Here is an 18,077-nt window from a genome sequence, read left to right on the forward strand (position 1 = left end):
TATAATCTTATTTTAAATATAGAGGGGTAGAAAATGTATTTCCTCTAAAATAAAAGAAAATGGCACCATATTCAGTTACTTTAGGCTTATGTTACTGTTATTCTGGCCATTGAAGTGAAACAGACTCATAGTTGACCTTCCAGCAGATTTTCAGAAGCTATAAATTGCATGGGAAGAGACTGCCCATCTTTCTCCTGTGGAACGGGGTGGATTTGAACACATGCCTTTGGGTTCACAGCACAGCTCCTTACCACTAAGCCACTAGAGCTCCCTTCAGTGTTCAACGGAAGGGATGTATTAGAAGCACTGACCCTGACATCACACATTTTAACATCTTGGGAGCTGGCTTTCATATCCATGGTTTGAAATACAAGAAGGCTGGTGCTCACGTTTTCTCTATAAAAACATTTCACATTTTCTCTCTAGAGAAAAATGCTGCTACATCGAAGACCTTCCTTTGGGGGCCTGTTTGAGAGCAAAGAGGGGACAAACATCTACTTTCTGAGTGTTATAAAGGCTTTGCTGTCTCTGCCCTCTGCACTTCTTGGTCTCATCCCCATTCTGGGGACAGGAGAAGCACTGTATTGCCCTTCCTGACCCTCCTCAGCCATGGCAGGTACCACCCCCGGCAAGCCCACCTCCTTGACCCATTCAGTCTCCACCTCTATGCCTCTTCGCTGACCCCGGTCCCCCACCTCCCGCCAGGGACACTTACTATTTGGCAGAATCGTTGAGCTGATACTCCCGAGAGCGGTTGAAGCACTCCTGAATTCCTGAATCACCCCAGAGTCTCATCATGGCAGACAGCAGCTCTGGAGAGAAGGGCTCGGTGTCTTCCATCCGACTCACCACGTCACACACCATCTTGGCATCGGCCTGCAAAGAGAGACGGACGGTGGGCTTCAAAACTGTGGTGGGTACAAAAGACCCCTAGTCAGTCAAGTGTTCTACCTGCGGCTGAGGCTGGGCAACGGGGGCCTTGGTCTGTGCACATCTGCATGGCTCGGGGCACATGCTAAATCTGCTCCTAGGCCTGGGGTGCTGGTGTCAGTCTGGGACTTCTTGAGTAAAAGCTCTCCAGCACTGTTTTCAGGCCATGCCCCAAGGAGACCAAGGACTTTTTGTGGACAAGAAATGACAAGAATCACTTTGTGGCAAGAATCCTACTCATCCTCCCAGTGACAGAACAGTTCTACGCTTTTTGTTTTTTGAAAAGTATGATTTGCTAGAATATTTTGTGTGTGTGTGTGTGTGTGTGTGTACCGTGGAGTCAGATCTGACTGGTACACGAGGAGATTAACCCTCATTCTCCAGCAGAGCATCTGGTGGATCTGAATTGTGTATCTCCTTCATAGGGTCGCTATGAGTCGCCTGCTACTCGACGGCACTTAACAACAACAACAACAACAACAACAACAACAACATCTCTGAGATTGCAGTGCAGCTTCTTGCCACTAGGCCACCAGAGCTCCCTGAACCTCAGGTTAACACGGAGAAATATCATGAAGATTTTCCCATGTCAGCACATTAGAAACAAGCTTGGCTAGAATATTTTGCCTGAATGAAAACCAAGTCAATGTTCTTAGCTAAGTTGCACATTTTCTCCACTTCTTACTCAAAGCCCCCCTGAAAGTGCTTGATCAGGGAGCAGGTACCTTGGTTCACTGAGGGTTCCAGTGGGCTGTAGGCCTGGGCTAGAGCGGAGGTGGATCTTAGAGGCAGGACCATGGAGAGGATGGTTTTCAAATGAGTGTGTATGATGAGAATCTCTAACATTAACAGGAAATTGCCATAATTTACGCTCTTGGATGGTCTAGATCCACGTCTCCCTGGATAGAGAGAAGGCCCAGGCCTGGTCTACATGCAAGGAGGTAAAGGGGCAAATGACAGCACTGGGGGAGTCTCTCTTGCCCTGCCTCCTTCCCCGCACCCTGCCAGAGTGGACGAAATGGAATTTGCACACTTCTGTAGACTGAGCCTCCAATGGAACTGCCTACAAAGTACTTGCTAATGTGCATGTTATTTTCCATCTTTCCCTGATCTTGGACACCAAACAGGATTCATCCATTTTCACAGACGACCTTAAACAGAACACTAAACCCAGGAAGGAAGCAGCCTTTGGAGCCTCGGGAGGTGCTGTGAGAAGTTGCAGAATCTCACCACTGCCACCTCCTTACCCACCATGTAGTGAAGTTGACCGAGAAAGCCACGGCCACACATGATTTCCTCGGGGCTGGGAGAGGCCGAATTAACCTCTCCCAGGGCTCATACTCTTTACCCTGCAGCTTTGCAATGCTTTCTACTCAAGCAGAATCTTTTTTTCTTGACTTTGGATGGACACATGACTTGCCGTGGTCCCGAGAACAATGCAGAGGGGCCGTAGGAGGGTTGCACACTTTGCTCTTAAAGGGCCTGTATCTCCATTGTCCTTTTGGGTCTCTGCCATCACTATGGATGGACAAGCTCAGCTCTTCCATTACTTCCAAACCCTATAGCCGAGTCCTGTTGACTTCTGGTCACTAACCTGATCCCCTGGCCTTGGAAAAGAAACTAAGGTGGCTTAAGTCTTTAAGTTTTAGGGTGCATTGTTATGGTACTGACTAAGTATTGCCCTGTGTGGCTGAGTCAGTTCCAACTCTCTGTGCACACAATGGAATTCTTCCACATGGTAATTAGGCTACTGGCCTATGGAAGCAGGTCACGGGATCTTACTCCCACAGAGCTACGGGTGGGTTCAAACCGCTAACCTCTCAATTAGCAACCCAGTGTTTAGTCACCATCCCACCAGAGCTCCTGAACAGTACGTCTTGCGATTCTTCCATTTACAGGTGAGGAAACTGAGGACGACCTGGTGGAACTGACTGATGCTGACAAGAGCTTTGGGAGTTTTTGGAAGCCAGGCACTGGACAAACCCCACTCACTCTTTGTACATCTCAGTCTAGTTTGAGCGCCCACTGACCAAAAAAGCAGGTGGCCACATGCGAGTACAGCCACTGCCCCAGGGAGCTGAAGTGCACCTCGGCCCCTCTGCAGCACCTTGAGTCTATGCCTGCCCCAACATCATGGCACTGGGAGAGGGGCTGGGGTGCAGTCTCAGAGCAGGGCTGGGGCTAGAAGAGGCTGGACCCCTGCATGTCTAGATCCCATGGTTTATTGTGATCCAGACAGCCTCTAGTCAGGGGCCTGGGAAGGTATGTTTGGGAAGCCAAGGCAAGGGCTAGGGTCAATTGCCTGCCAGGCACACGATCACCAGCTGAGCCAAAGTGATCTCTTTTAGGGCTTCTCAAATGTGGGGGGCTAATGATGATGGGTCTCCAGAGTCAGGCATTTGCCATGGAGAAATCTCTGATACATAGGAAGGGGCCAAGGTGTCCAGGCCCCTGAGCCGATGTCCCTGCACTTTCCGGGTGAGCTGGATCCAGGGTCTTCACGTTGGTTTTTGAACAAAAACGAACACAAAAGCCTTAGAAGAGGCAGACCCCCCCCAAAAAAAACCCCCAAAAAATAAAATAAAAAAAGAAGAGGCAGACCCAAGAAGCTGGGTGCATGTAGGGTATCAGGGGACCTCAGCAGGTCAGCTGGAGCTGGAAGGAGGTGCCCTGCTGGTTTCCAGCAAGGTCCAAGGACTGATGGTGGCATGGCGGGGGAGGGGAAGGCTAAGAATGGGGTGCACCAGGTCCACTCACTGCCTGACCTCACGGCCCTCCAAAATGGACGTATTTCACTCCTGCACATGGTGATGCTGGATGGCTGCCAACTTCCGCCTTCTTCTATTGTCAGAGGGGCAGACGGCCTGGCCTTGCAGGTGGCTCTGGAAGTGGTGGGTGGGGCTGGGAGTCTGTGGGTATCTTTTGAGGTAGGAGTTTCACAAAGGAAATGAGATCAGCACCTGGAAGATTTGTGGCCAGCAGGCCTCTGCATAAAAGGTATCGTGGGGCCAAAACCTCCTCTGGAGAGACGTCTTGGATTGAGCTGTCCAGCTAAGTGGCGGTTTTCACGTCAGAACCTGCCGGCTGTAGGAGGCCAGTGGGAAGGCGCTGGCAGCTGGGTCCCCTCCACGCTCCTGCCCTGGGAGGATGTTATCAGCCGGCCTTGAGGCTGAAGGCCAAGCCAGACCCAGCAGTTCTGGGACAGATCCCCTGATGTGGAGCCTGGGCACTGCTGAGTCACCCTCACTTGAGGGGGAGCACACCCCCTAGAAGACGGCTTGAGTTTTAGAAGAGGGTGGGTTTTGTCAGGTGCTCCCGTGGTGACAGCAGTAAAGCTGGCTCTGCGGCTGGGCTTTGTTCCTGGGGTGGGCTGTGACTCAGGAGGGGGACTTGGAGAATGAGGGGTGGTGTCAGTGCGGAGGTCTGTGCCAGGGACCTGCAGTGGCCTCCCTTGCCCACGGACCCTCAGTGAACTGTCCCTTCTGTCCCATCTGTGCGATGAGGGGTAATCTTGTTTTCCAAACTTCCTCTCATGGTCCATGCCTGATTCAGAGGCAAGCTGGAACCTGAGGGGCCTGGAGTCACACCAGGCCTCACGCAAAGGTAATGCCACAAGGTACGCCTTTGTAGATCACCCCAAATTTATGAGTATGAATCCCGTGGGATGTGTACCATGGTGAAGGTATGACTAGATAAGAAGAGAATTCTACAGGGACCAGCCCAAGGGGCTGAAGCCTCCCCCTGCTTCAAGCCTCAGCTCTTCACCGGCTTTGGGGGAGCACTGCCAGCAGCACCCCTTGGCCCCTTCACCTGGCTCTCCTCTCCCTAAGCTCAAAATATGGCACCATCAGCCCTGAGGCTCTAAATCCAAATGCCAGGAGTCACTCTCTTACCCACTTTCTTCTCCCGCCCAGCGTCCTGCTGGCCCTTCATTCAGATCTGTGTCTGCGTCTCTGTTCCCTCTCTCACACCTTGAGGTCAATTTCCTTCCAAAGGCTCCTTGCTACCCTCGGGCTTTCTTGCAGCTGATGGATTGTTTCCATCTCACGTCTATCTTGCCCTTCCTCATTAGAAAAACAGAACCCACCTAGGTGCCCATCAACAAACGAATGGATAGAGAAGCCGTGGTATATTCACACAACGGAATACTACGCTGCATTGAAAAACAAGGGACTCATGCAGTATTATTCAAAATGGGTGAGCCTGGAGGACATTATGCTGAGTGAGGTATCTCAGTCACAAAAGGACAAATACCATATGGTGCCACTGTTGTAGAATGAGGCTGACATCAGGGTGCGGGTAAGACTGAGAAAAACTGGATTAATTATGTTTACTGCATTGAAGCCGATGAGGGAGAGAATAGTTTAAAAGTAATATATTTTAGAGCACAATGATTATCATAAGAGTTTGGAATGAGGGTTGCAGAGTGGGGTATACTGGGGGTGGTGGTGGGGGTGCGCGGGGGATTGAATATCAATGAAGGGAGTTTTTCTTCTGCTTTTCAAGGAGAAGAGTGAACTGAGGGTGGGAGTGGGGTGGGCGGGGAGAAAAGTGCAACAATGAATGAATGGAAATCCAAAATCTCTGTAGATGTTCATTGAAATTAATAAAAAATTTAAAAAAAGAAAAAGAAAAAGAACCCATTGATTCTTAGCCGAGCACAAGAATGTCTATCTAAAAGAGTACATATCTTAGTTTTACTTGCAGCCTTATATAGGCATGTGACAAGTTGTATCTATACACTGGTATACACTGGAGGTTAAGCCAGAGGATATAGTAAAGAGCTTCAGAAATGTCTTATTAAAGGGAGGGGACACCTCCCCCTTGCACTACTTTCTTCTTGTTGCCTGGAACTAAGACATGATGGCTGGCACTCTGGCAGTCAACTGAGACCATGAAGACAAGGACCACACTCTATGGATGGTAGAAGAATAAAAAAAGCTCATAGTGGTTGAGTTGGAAGCAACCCATAGATGACAATCAGGTTTTCAGAGGTAGTAAATGGCATGGGACAGACGATTCAGGAAGCTGGACTTTCTAAGGAGGAATGTGGCATCAGGATTGGAGGAACAACCTGCATTATGCAGATGACACAACCTTGCTTACTGAAATTGAGGAGAACGTGAAGTATATGCTGCAGAAGGTCAAGGACTGTAGTCTTCAATATGGATTGAAGCTCAAGATCAAGATCACAAAGGTTCTGACCACTGTGCAAACTGGCAGCACCATAATGGAGGAGAGATTGAGGTTGTTAACAATTTCAGCTTGCTTGTTCCCGCAATCAACACCCTTGTCACCAGCAATCAGGAGATCAAAAGACAAACTGTATTAGGAAAATGTGCTGTCAGGGACCTCTCCAGAGTGCTGAAGAGGATGTCAGTCTAGAGCCTAAAGTGTGCCTGATCCAGGCCGTGGTCTTTGCAATTACTTTCTATGCATCTGCAAGCTGAACAGTGACTAAGGATGACAGAAGAATCAATGCCTTTGAGCTGGGGTGTTGAAGAAGAGTAACACACACAGCACGGATTGCTAAGAGAACAATTGTCTGTCCCGGAGAGTGTGAAACCAGGCTGCTCCTTGGAGGCAAGGATTTTGAAGCTCCGTCTCACATACTTAGTGCATGTTGGCAAGAAGGACCAGTCCATGGAGAAGGACATCCTGTTTGGAAAGGTGGAGGGACAGCACAACAGAGGAGGACCTTGGATGAGATGGATTGACAGAATGGCTCAGGATAGGGCAGACTTCAGAGCTGTTGTGCATAGGGTTTCTAGGAGTTGCAGTTAACTCGACGGCACATAACAACAACAACAAATTGCATGGGAGGAGATTGCAATGAGTGGTCTGAAAATTGCCTAGATATTTGAGAATTTTGTGTAAACTATCATTTGGCTTTTTTAAAACAACAAACCACCAAACAACACTAAAACTGAAATTTTGTATTACTTAAGTCATTATGTTTTGTACCCCTGGTATTCATGGTCAAATGTAATGTTCATGAATACATTATCTCTCCTTGCTTTGAAGTTGCCATCGTTTCTGAAGTCCACACTCCTTACAGTGGTCTGCCAAAGCCCCCATCTACCTTTCTGACCTAAGCTGATTTCTCCCTCTCATGGGGTCAAGGTCCACAGTCCTTCTTCCTGCTCCCCAAACAGGTTGGGGTGATGACACCTCAGTATTACCCTCACTGTAGCTCCTCCCAGCAAAAAACCCCAAACCAAAAACATCAAAAAAACCCCACACCACCTCTCCTGGAAAGTCTTTCTTGGTCTCCCCAGTCGGTTTGCTCCCACATTGCAGACCACACTGTGTCACCTGGTCCTTGGGATGGATCCTTGACATTTTAACATCAGGCAAGGGCTGCATCTCCCATTCCGCCCTCTTTTGTGCATTTCAGCACAGACACAACCTGGGGGCACAACGGTTAAGAGCCTCGCTGCTAACCAAAAGGTTGGTGGTTTGAACCCACCAGCAGAGGCAGACACCTGATCCTGTTCTCCTGTAAAGGTGGTTGTAGCTGGGTACCATTGAGCTGATTGTGACTCGTCTCGCCCGCTAGTGACAGAGTGGAAATGCCCCTTGGGATGGCCCTTGGGATGGCTATGATCTTTACGGAAGCAGCCGGCAAGGTCTTCCCTCCTGTGGAGATGCTGGTGGGCTGAATCACAAACCTCTTGGTAAGGAGCTGAATGTCAAACTATTACATCATCACCAAGCTTCCACACATGCCCCCACATACACACATGTGTAACTCATTTAATCATTTTGGTGTCCTGCTTAACAGATGACGCTCAAGTTTAAAAGTGAGAACCTGGCTTAAGACCACAGAACCAATGGGTATGAGGACACAGACTCAAAATCAACCTCCTCCACTATGTGACAGAGTGACAGTGAACTTGCACCTCAGATGAGTCGGCCATTGGGGGCCAGAGCTGAGGCCCCACAAGTACTCACAGCAGCTCCCATAACAACTGGGAGGAAACTGAAGGAGGGGGAAGGGCCAGGCTTAGGTGGGGAACATGAAGGGGCCCTGCTTTGTACAGAATGCCCCAGAGGACTCTGGGACTGTGGATGGAGCCAGACTGGGCCCAGTCCAATGAGAACTAAGCTTAACAAGCATCTCACAGAGCTAGAGAGAGACTTATCCTGTTATCTATCTGCCTTCTTTGGGACTTGGGATTGGGGTACAGGTCTATGCTGGGGCTGACCCTCCCTTCTAGGTCTCCTGGACCAGAGCAGGACACATTTGTCATAACATTCCCCTTTGCTGTTGCCCTCCTCTGCCTGCTGCCACCTCTTCCTGGACAGGTCTTATGAAGCTAGAATCCCTTCTCCGAAGGACAGCATACTTTTGACAGTCTGGGTGGGGATGACTCTCTCCCTCAGAGTTGGCGGAAACGACCTAGGTTTGGCCAATTTCTTTATCTGGTCACCTTGTTGGCCAAACTGTCACATCCAGGACCTGCCTGAGAGTGGAGCTGTCACTGTGTAAAGTAGAATAACAATGTTGTTGCTCTTATGCACCATTGAGTCATATCCAACCCATAGGTGACCCCCCTGGTGAGTTTTCAGAGGCAGTTAATTGCATGGGAGGAGACTGCCCGTCCTTCTCCCATGGAGCAGCTGGTGGATTTGAACTGCGTGTCTTCAGAATTGCTTCAGTGTAGCTTCTTGCCATTAGGCTACCAGAGCGCTCTAGAATAAGAATGAGACCACCTAAGTCATGAGAACACCATGCAAACATCTGGGCAGGTGTGCCTTCAGTTACTAATGTCAATCAACCTCTTTCTTTCCTTACTCCAGCTGAAGAGCTATTTTTCAGTTTAGTTTTAGACTTGTAGCTCATCCAGTCTGGACTAACACTCCTGCTAGATCAAGACCGGTACCTCCTTCACGAGGGCGCCCTCCTAGTCCTGCAGCGAGCGTCGTCCTCTCCCCCATGGTGCAGGGCCCACATACTGGACGTTAGAGGCAGTGTGGCGTCGTTTATACAGGTTGTTCCCTGACATGAGTGTCAGGATAGCTGAGGGTGCGAGGGACAGATGGCCCTGAGCAGCACTGCCTCACGCCAGCATGTCTGGCTCAGGGTCCCTTGACTCCTGCAGCATCCCTATTGTCTCAATGCTGAGGACACACTCACACATTTCTAGGATGATGGTGCCACTTGGGCCGAGAGTCATGGTGAGGGGGTCCACCAGTCCAGAGCTGGGCAAGGTGGGCTTCTAACCAAGGGTGGGCCCTGCTCTGAGAGGAAGGAGGTGAGGAGAGAACAGCTCATGCCTCCTCAGGTGTGCAGGGCTGTGGGTGGAGGGGGCTTGGCGCCCACTGAGTACCCACAATGCTCTCCGCCATATTCACAAGGAGGCCCTGAGGATGCTTCCCCTGCCTGCCCCTTGAGCTTCCCAGGATGACAGACTCTGCAGCCAGGCCTTAGCCTTCCTAGTTTCAGATTCTTCACCTGCTAAGCGAGGATGCCAGCAGCATTACTTCCTTCTTGGTTTATGTTTGAACGGGAAGCCCAGTGCACTGAGCCCGGCACAGCGAGGTGGCACTGAGCCAATGCACTCAGGACTGCCCCTCCCCAAACCCTCCCCAGGGGCAATGACTGGGAGCCTCCCTGGTGAGAGAGTGGGGCACATTTCGGGTGCAGCTGGGCGTGTGCAGGTCAGAAGGTGGACCTGCAGGAAATTTCCATTTTTATGGCTTCAAGATGGCTGGATAAGTAGCATGGGGTCTTGGAACCGTTAAAGGACACCTGCAGGATTCTTTCATCACACTGATGGTTTTAAAATAGCACCTTTTCCTCCACTGTACTCAGGATAACCATTCTGGTCAAATATCTTAGTCAAAATGTTGACATCAATGGCAGGACACTGCACTGAGTGGAGGTGAGGCACTTTGGGGGTATCCTTGGATTCTGGCAGAACTCTCCATAAAACTTTCTACACCACCTCCGTGAGCAATTGGAGATAGGGCTGGGGTACAGAGAAAGAGTGCTGTGGGGGAACCGTCTCTGCAAGTGTCCCCAGTCCCCCATAGGGGGAGGAGCTGAGTACGGGTGACATTCAGTGAAAGAATGAGAGCAGACTCCACTCCCAACTTTTGGGTCACCACACCCCTTCCCTTCTCTTCAAGGCAACGTGAATAAATGATCAGTAGCAAAGAGGCTAAAAGACTGAGAGCAAATACATAATAAAGGGTCTTTTCCTTCTAAGAGAGGAGGTCTGGGACGTGGTGGGGCAGTGAGCTGGGCGTTCAGTCAGGGGGATCCAGGTTCAGATCCTAGCCGTGCAGCTTTTTTAGTTCTGTAACCCCGGACAGAGCCCTTAAACGCCTAGCCTCCTTTCTCTCACACTTTTCACCTCACAGGGTTGTCCGTGCAGATGAAACTGGCTAAGTTTGTGGCGCAGCTTTGCAACATGAAAGAGCCCTGCAAATGTTAGCTGTTATAAAAAAAGGATGATGCGCCTCAGACACAAACAACAAGCTGACATAAAATAAGTCTGCTTTGTACAAGGTTTTCAGGCAAGCATGATAATCATGGTAACAATAATCATAGTAATTATAATAATAACCCCTTCCATTTGAAGAGCTGCTTTGGATCTTTCAGTTTTCCTGTTTCTGTTAATCTTTTAGGCCAAATGAAGTGTGAGCACGCGCACGCGCGCGCGCGCGCGCACACACACACACACCCCGATACCACCACCCGACTCCAAATCTTTTAGTTGAAGGGAAAGAAAAAACACCTCTCTTGGCCCCACCCTACCCTGTGAGCTGCAGTTGCCTCTGTGTCCACCAGGGGGCAGGAATGCATAGGAAAGGGAGTGTCCACTGAACCAGGCTGCCACCAGGCAGGCCAGGCCCAGGCCCAGCAGTCACCGCTGTCTTCCTTGGGCTGTTGACACTGCTCAAGGGGCAAGGGGCAGAGAGATCACAGCCGCTGGAAACTCATCTTCTGGGCTTCTCTTCTAACAGGTGCAGGGGAGGCATTTGCTAAGAGGTTGACTGAACCAAGCAAAAAGTAACATTGAAACCATCTACAGTCCAGCCGACTGGAGGAAATGCATTTGGCCCTCTCACATGACTGCAGAAGACAGCCACCTTCTCTCTGCAGCTCAGCTTTTAAAAAGTGGGGGCCCACTCCCCTCATCTCCTTAGCAGGAGTGACACCAGGAACATTTTAGAAATTAGGGGGGGTGTCCTTGGTGGCGGCTGTGTACCCTGGATAGCTCCAGGAGGCTTTCACAGGCAGTTAATCACACGGGAAGAGGGTTTGGCAGTGGGGAAAATTGAGGTGCTTTTGCCACAGGTCAGACATGCACGACGCTCTCTTCTTTCTTGGGCTTGATTCTTCCACTCCCTCCCAAATCCAACCGTCCACTCTCTAGTCATGTACTATCCATCCGTGATCTATGGGCTACCTATCTAGAATATCTCCTAAGGCACATGGTTCGAATCCACTAGTTGCTCTGCTGGATGAGAAATCTCCGCCTGTGCGGTTTATCATCTCTGAAAACCTGCTGGGAGATCAAGTATGAATCAGTTCTGACTTGAAGGTACACAACAGTGAGCCTTCCAGAGGGTCCTTGAGAGAGAGGAAGACCCTCAGTGAGATGGATGGAAACACAGGCTTCAACAATGGGCTCAAACACAGCAGCGTGAGGAAGGGTCAGGCAGTGCTTTGGGGTACACGCGGGTCACTAGGAGCTGGAAACGACCTGATGGTTCTTCAACAACGTCTTTCCATGAGAACTGTCCATCCACTAATCAGTCATGTGCTTTCCTATCCCTTTTTATTCCTCAGACATCCCCCCTCACTGCCTGACGATCCCATCTCTGTCAGGGTCTGAGTTAGGGAGGGACCTCCGAAGATCTCAAGCTGGGCTCGGAAAGCAGCCCAAATTTTGCCGGTCCCTGAAGAACTTCTCTAACCACTGCAAGAACTGACTCGGGGCCCCAGGCCACCTCCTGTGGAAGTAGCTTGGTTTTCTTATTCTAACTTTCAGCATCAGACCTCTTGGTCTTTTAAATTGTTTACTCAAAAAAAGCCCACATGCTGTTGAATCTGTTCTGATCCACCCTGACCATCTGAGTATCAGAATTCAACTGTGTTCTACATTTTTAATGACTGGTTATTTCGAGGGGAAGCAGAATACCAAACTTTTCTTCTGAGGCGTGTCTAGTGGACTTGAACTTCCAACCTGTCAGCCGTTGAGCACGTTAGCAGTGTTTCTGCTTGCCCAACCTCCCTGAGGGAGAGTAACATAGTCCAAGGATGGAGCAGAGAATGTCTGCTTGCCCATCTTTCCTCAGGGATTGCTACACGATCTGCTTTCTCATGGTGCCCTTTCCCGAAGGTAGGTCCACTCCACAACCCTGGGACATTCCTCTTTGGCAGGAGCTCTGTGAGGGCCAGGCCTGGAAGCACACCCTATAAATCCATAACGCCCTCACCCTCTGCCTCCTTTCTCCTATGCACAGAGCTCTAAGATGGGAGAAAAGGACTAAAGTTGAGGAGACGAAATTTCCACAAAATGAAATCACACAGTTCGAATCCACCAGATGCTCCGTTGGAGAAGGAGGGGCAATCTCCTCCTGTGCCAGCTGGATCAGATTCAAGAGCACACCCAACACACACAAAAAAGAAAAGAAAAAGAGAAATCACCCATACACAGCTCAGTCAAAGCGAAAGAAACAGTGGTAATGGTTAACCTCATCTCCACGGAACACACGGTGATGGTGGTGATTAGAGCTGCCTTGCCTGGGAGATATTAGCACAGTTTTGGGAGAGAAAGGATGGATGTTCAAACAGTAGACACATTCGAGTGGGGAGGTGGGGACCCTGAAGCTGACTGGTTTGCTACTTGGTGCTTCTGCCTTTCTTACCTTTCACTGGGGCTTTGCCCCCATGCCACTTGGAAAGGAGGGTGTCACCCTGCCCCAGATCTCAGGGGAATGTTGGGCAGCTGCAGGCCACCAGGTACCAGGAGACTTGTGTTCCAGTTCCCAGTCTCTGCCTCCGACTTGCTCTGGGACTGTGGACACGTCTGAGCTAACCTCCGGGTTCCACTGTCCCAAACTGCACAACCAGCAGGGGTTCTGGGATCTCTGGAGCCCTCTCAGGAGAGCAAAACTATTTTTTAAAATTTTTTTTGAGCAAAACTATTTTTATAATAATACTAAGATGTCAGGGAACTTTGGTGGCCTAGCGGCAAGAAGCTGCACTGTAATTCCAGAGGTACGCAGTTCAAATCCACCAGATGCTCTGCTGGAGAAGGAGGGGCAATCTCCTCCTGTGCTAGTCTGATCCAATTTGATGGTACATACACATAGAAAATAAAATAAAAATTAAAGAAAAAATGAAAAAAAACCCCTCAATACTAAGATCTTAAAGGGAGCTCTGGGGGGAGGGAATGGGGAGGTTTAACCATAGGGTTGTACAATTTGATGGGTGGAAGGAGGGGTGGGTAAAAGAAATGGGAACAATCGGTGTGAAATACAATATAGACGAGCTTTGTAAATAAACCAATATAAAATAAAAATTTCATTTACATTAAAAAAATTTTTTTAAAAAGGGAGTTCTGGTGGCCTAATGGTAAGAAGCTGCACTGAAATCCCAAAGGCATGCAGTTTGAATCTACCCATTGCTCCATGGGAGAAGGATGGGCAATCTCTCCCCATATGATTTACTGCCTCTGAAAACCTGCTGGAGGGTCAGCTCTGCGTGGGTTCCAACTTGATTATATGCAATAACAACAAGAAGAGGTTAAGGAGCTTTGACGGCAAAAGGTTAAGCACTTAGCTGATAACCAAGAAGTTCATGGTTCAAATCTACCCACCAGCCTCAGAGAAGAAGATCCAACAAACTGTTCTGGTAAATATTTCAGCCAAGAAAACCCTGTGGAAGCGTTTTGCTCTGGACACACAGGGTGGTGATGAGCTGGAATCAACTTGACCACACCTCACAACAATGCTAAGACGTTACTTGCCCAACTGTGCTAATATCTGCAGTGATGGTGCAAAAGCCAGAGTGCATCCAACGGCTGGCCCCTTGGCAGGACTAACGGCCATAGTCTCAGATGGACCGACTGTCATTGTTTTTGTCATCACACAGGCATTCACAGTGAAACAAATGCCAGTTTTACTCACAAGTGTTTAATAAAGTAATAAAAAGTAACTATTAAGTCTAGACCTTTGAACACACATCTTTTTAACACTTTGATCTAGTGGGCCATTTGCATAAAGCACTTTGGCTGTAAACTGAAGGCAGATGGTTGTTTCAAGGAAAGATGCTGGGGTGTCAGAACTTTTGAAAATTGCCTCTTCTAGCCTTGTGTTAGCTGCCATTGGGAGGTGGAGGTCATGATCACCAGTTATCTTAACTGTAGATACATGGTCTAGCAAATCATCAACAGCTGTGGGGCCAATATAAAAGACTGCTTTCCACCTTGTGAAAAAGGTGGTGATGGTTGTGGAGAGATTGGGAAGAGACTGTGGCACTGCTGTGAAGAGATTAGAGCAAGGTGTAACCAGAGGAAGCTGGAGATAAAGGCCATAGGTAAAGGTTTTGCTTGCTGGATGATTGAAGGAACACCTGCCTTATAACTGCTCTGAGGTAAAGTTTGCTAGATGATTGAGGAAATCAGAGGCTTCTTGCATTTGTGTGGTTGAAATGAACCTGGACTTATGCTCATTGAGGAATTGTTCCTTGTTAATTAATCTGGTTTAAGATGACTGGGCTAAACCTAGACTTCCATTGTGAGATATTCTTTGCCTCCCCTACTCTCCAATCTATTTCCCTTATAAACTCCACAACTATGATTGAAGACTTAGTTCTGCAACAAGCATTATACCCAATGATTGGTAATAATAGGTGCAAGAGCAGGCATGTAGCTGTTTGTATGGTGCTATGGACACTATTGATGGGGAAGGTTCCCCTTTAAGAAGTAGAAAGAAGTCAAACTCAGCCACCCTCACGTTGCATCTGTTCCTTTTACAAACGCGTGTGAGATGGAGTTGCTAGTAGAACTGGTCCCTTTTTTATGGGGCAATCATTTTACCTGACAGACAGACAATTGTGTTCAGGCCCGAGTTCCTGGCAGACATTTTCTCAGAAACAATTTGGTGAGCCGATTGCTTCAAGGGCACTCACTGGTAGCTTTAGCATTTGTTGTCAAGATAATAACACTCCTGCTTCCCAGTGGATATCAGGATTTTGAAAAATTGTACCTAGTACCCCAAACCTGAGTTTCCTAATACTTAAACATCTTCCTGATAAGATTAGTGTTGATATTAAACCCTGTGATTTAAAAAAAATTTTTTTGTGTGTGTGTACCGTCAAATAAGATCTGACTGGCACAGGAAGAGATTGCCTCTCCTTCTCCAGCACAGCATCTGGTGGACTCAAACCACGTACCTCTGAGATTGCAGTGCAGCTTCTTGCCACTAGGCCACCAGAGCTCCCAAACTCTGTGATTTTTAAGTATTGTATACTGAAAATGTGCCAACATTTACAAAGTCTGCATAACTTGTCCTTGTTGCAAGGTGCCATCGAGTTGACGACCATAGATGGTGACCCTGTGAACAGGTCTGACCTTTGCCCTTCCTTGTGCAACCCTCACAATCTCTCATAGACTCAAGCCCACTGTCCAATCTTCACATGTATATGAGGTCACTGAAAATACTGTAACTTGAGCCAGGTTCACCTTAGTCCTCAATGTGACATCTTGGCTTTTTTAACACTAAAAGTGGTCTTTTGCAGCAGATCTGCCCAATGCAGTCTGTCCTTTGCTTTCTTGATGGCTGCTTCCACGATTACTGATTGTGCACCTAGGTAAAATAAAAATCTTCATAACTTCAGTTATTTCTCTATCATGATGCTGCTTACTGGTGAAGTTGTGAGGATTTTTTATGTTCTTTACAATAAGGCGTAGTCCATACTGAAGGTTATGCTGCTGTCTGTGTCTCTGAGTCGAGTATGGCTCATAGAGACCCTATGAACAGATCTGAACTCTGTTCTATCCTGTGCCGTTCTCACCATCTCTGACATTTCCAAATCCCTTGTTGCCTTCACTGTGTCAATCCATTTCACTGAGAGTATTCCTCTACTTTTCTGACCCTCCACCTTTCCATTCATGATACCCCTTTGCAAGGAATAACCTCTCCTAAAACATGCTCAAAGTATGTGAGGTCAAGTTTCACCATCCTTTGCTCCATGGGCTACTCTGGCCACATTTTCTCCAAGATATATTTATTTGTTCTTTGAAGCTTATGTGACAATATTCAGTGCTCTTCTTCAACACCACAACTCAAAGGCACTGGTTTTTCTTCTGTCATCCTTAGTTTTGGTCCCGTTCTCAGATGCATAACAAGTGACAGAAAATACCGCGGCTTGAATACCAGGTGAACCTTGGTCTTTAAACGGACATGACTGTTCCTCAGTACTCCGGAGAAGTGCCTGACTGCAGACATTCCCATTGCAACACATCTTTTGATTTCTTGACTGTTGGTACTAAGAGAGTTGATTGTAGTTCCCAAGACAAAATTGTTGACAATTTCAATCTTTCTGCATCTATCCCGATGTTGCTCGTCCTGGGGTGAGGATTTTTGTCGTCTTGGTGTTGAGATGTAATCCATATTGAAAGCTACAGTCTTTGATCTTCTGTAGCAAGTGTTTCATGTCCTCCCCACTTTCAGCAAGCAAGGCTGTGTCATTTGGATGTTGTGTCAACACAGGTTATTGATGCATCTTTCTTCTAATTATTGTTTTGCTCTGTTTAAGAATGATGTCCTTGATGCCATCCCACACCTCATCAATGTGTCAAATCTATTCCTGAGTCTTTAAATTGAGGTGGGATGCTGTGATTTTCTTGGACTCATACAAATTTTCTTCAGCTTCAACTTGAATACGCATAGAGCAACTGATGGTCTGTTTCATCAGTTCCACCAGCCAAGCAGGTGCCTGGCTTTATCTGGAATGACGATAGTGAACTTCTCTTTTGTTTCTATCAATAGGTACTAGTTGACTTCTCATCCAACAAGGACCATGTATCAAGTCACTGTTCAGTTGGGAAAAAAGGTGTTTGTGGTGAATAAATCATTGTTGTTATGTGCCATTGAGTCGCCTGTGACTCATAGCTACTCTGTCATTAACTGTACAAAATCTTACGCTATTTTTGGTGTCTATCATCAAAGCCATATTTTCTGACTACTGCTCCTTCTCCTACAGGACAAATAAATTTCCAACTTTTTGTATGCTAACCACCAATATCAGTGCATTTAAATTTGATCCATTTCAGACTCCACAAGTTAGCAGAAGTATTCAGTTTCTTCATCTTTGGCTTTCGTGGTTGGTGTGTAACTCTGGATGATAGTTGTATTAACAGGTCTGGGTATTATCCCATTACTGGCAGCACTACACTTTAGGATAGATCTTGATATATTCTTCTTAAAAATGAATGTGACACCAATTTCCTCTGCAATTTGTCATTCCCATCACGGTGCACCAAGGGACGATGTGATTTAAAGTGGCCAATGCCAGTCCATTTCAGTCTAGTATTTCAATCTCTCTGCATGCCATTTTTTTTTGTAACTTCCAGTTTCACTAGATTCATACTTTATACATTCCATATTTCAGTTATTAATGGGTGCTTGCTTGTAGGTGTTTCTTCTTGTATTGAATCATGCCACATAAGCTAATTAAGGACCTGACAGCTTTACTCCATTCACGTCATTAAAGTAATACTTTAAGGAGGCAGCGCATCTTAATCCTATTTTGAGTGCCTTCCCACCTGAGAGACTTATATTCTGGCAAGGTAAACCGTGGATTCTCATGTAACAGAAGAGCCAAGGTTCACTGGTACAGTTTTCCATTTTGACATTTAAAAAAACTATCATTTGTCGTCTTTTGATGAAGGCCAAAAAGGAATTACTGAGAGGGTTAGTAAGATATTCCTTTCTTTTTAACTTCTATATTTTGTGTCGGACCAAATTTTATTTACGGTCTTTGACCAAAAGAACAAACACATCACAACATGGTGAATGCAAGGAGACATGAGTTTGCTCGAGAGGATACAGTTGTCTCTAGTGAAGGTTGGCAGTAAGAAGAGTTGTAAAAATGTCATATAATATCACTCTTCTTAAAAAAT

General features: G+C 47.4%; 1 protein-coding gene across 5 annotated transcripts in view; it reads right to left on the minus strand.

Moving 5' to 3' along the window:
* Nucleotides 1–18,077, minus strand: part of GNAO1 (guanine nucleotide binding protein (G protein), alpha activating activity polypeptide O) — a 240,976-nt gene that overhangs the window by 23,864 nt on the left and 199,035 nt on the right. For 2 of the 5 annotated variants that reach the window (XM_006882516.1, XM_006882515.1), the window contains exon 4: nucleotides 716–876. In XM_006882516.1, the coding sequence (XP_006882578.1) occupies nucleotides 716–876 (161 nt within the window). The remainder of the gene's footprint in view (nucleotides 1–715; nucleotides 877–18,077) is intronic. The other 3 variants (XM_006882518.1, XM_006882517.1, XM_006882519.1) reach the window with 2 other exon arrangements.

Source organism: Elephantulus edwardii, unplaced genomic scaffold (genome assembly GCF_000299155.1).
Source record: "Elephantulus edwardii isolate Elephantulus edwardi_28Jun2011 unplaced genomic scaffold, EleEdw1.0 scaffold00021, whole genome shotgun sequence".
NCBI classification, from domain to species: Eukaryota; Metazoa; Chordata; class Mammalia; order Macroscelidea; family Macroscelididae; genus Elephantulus; species Elephantulus edwardii.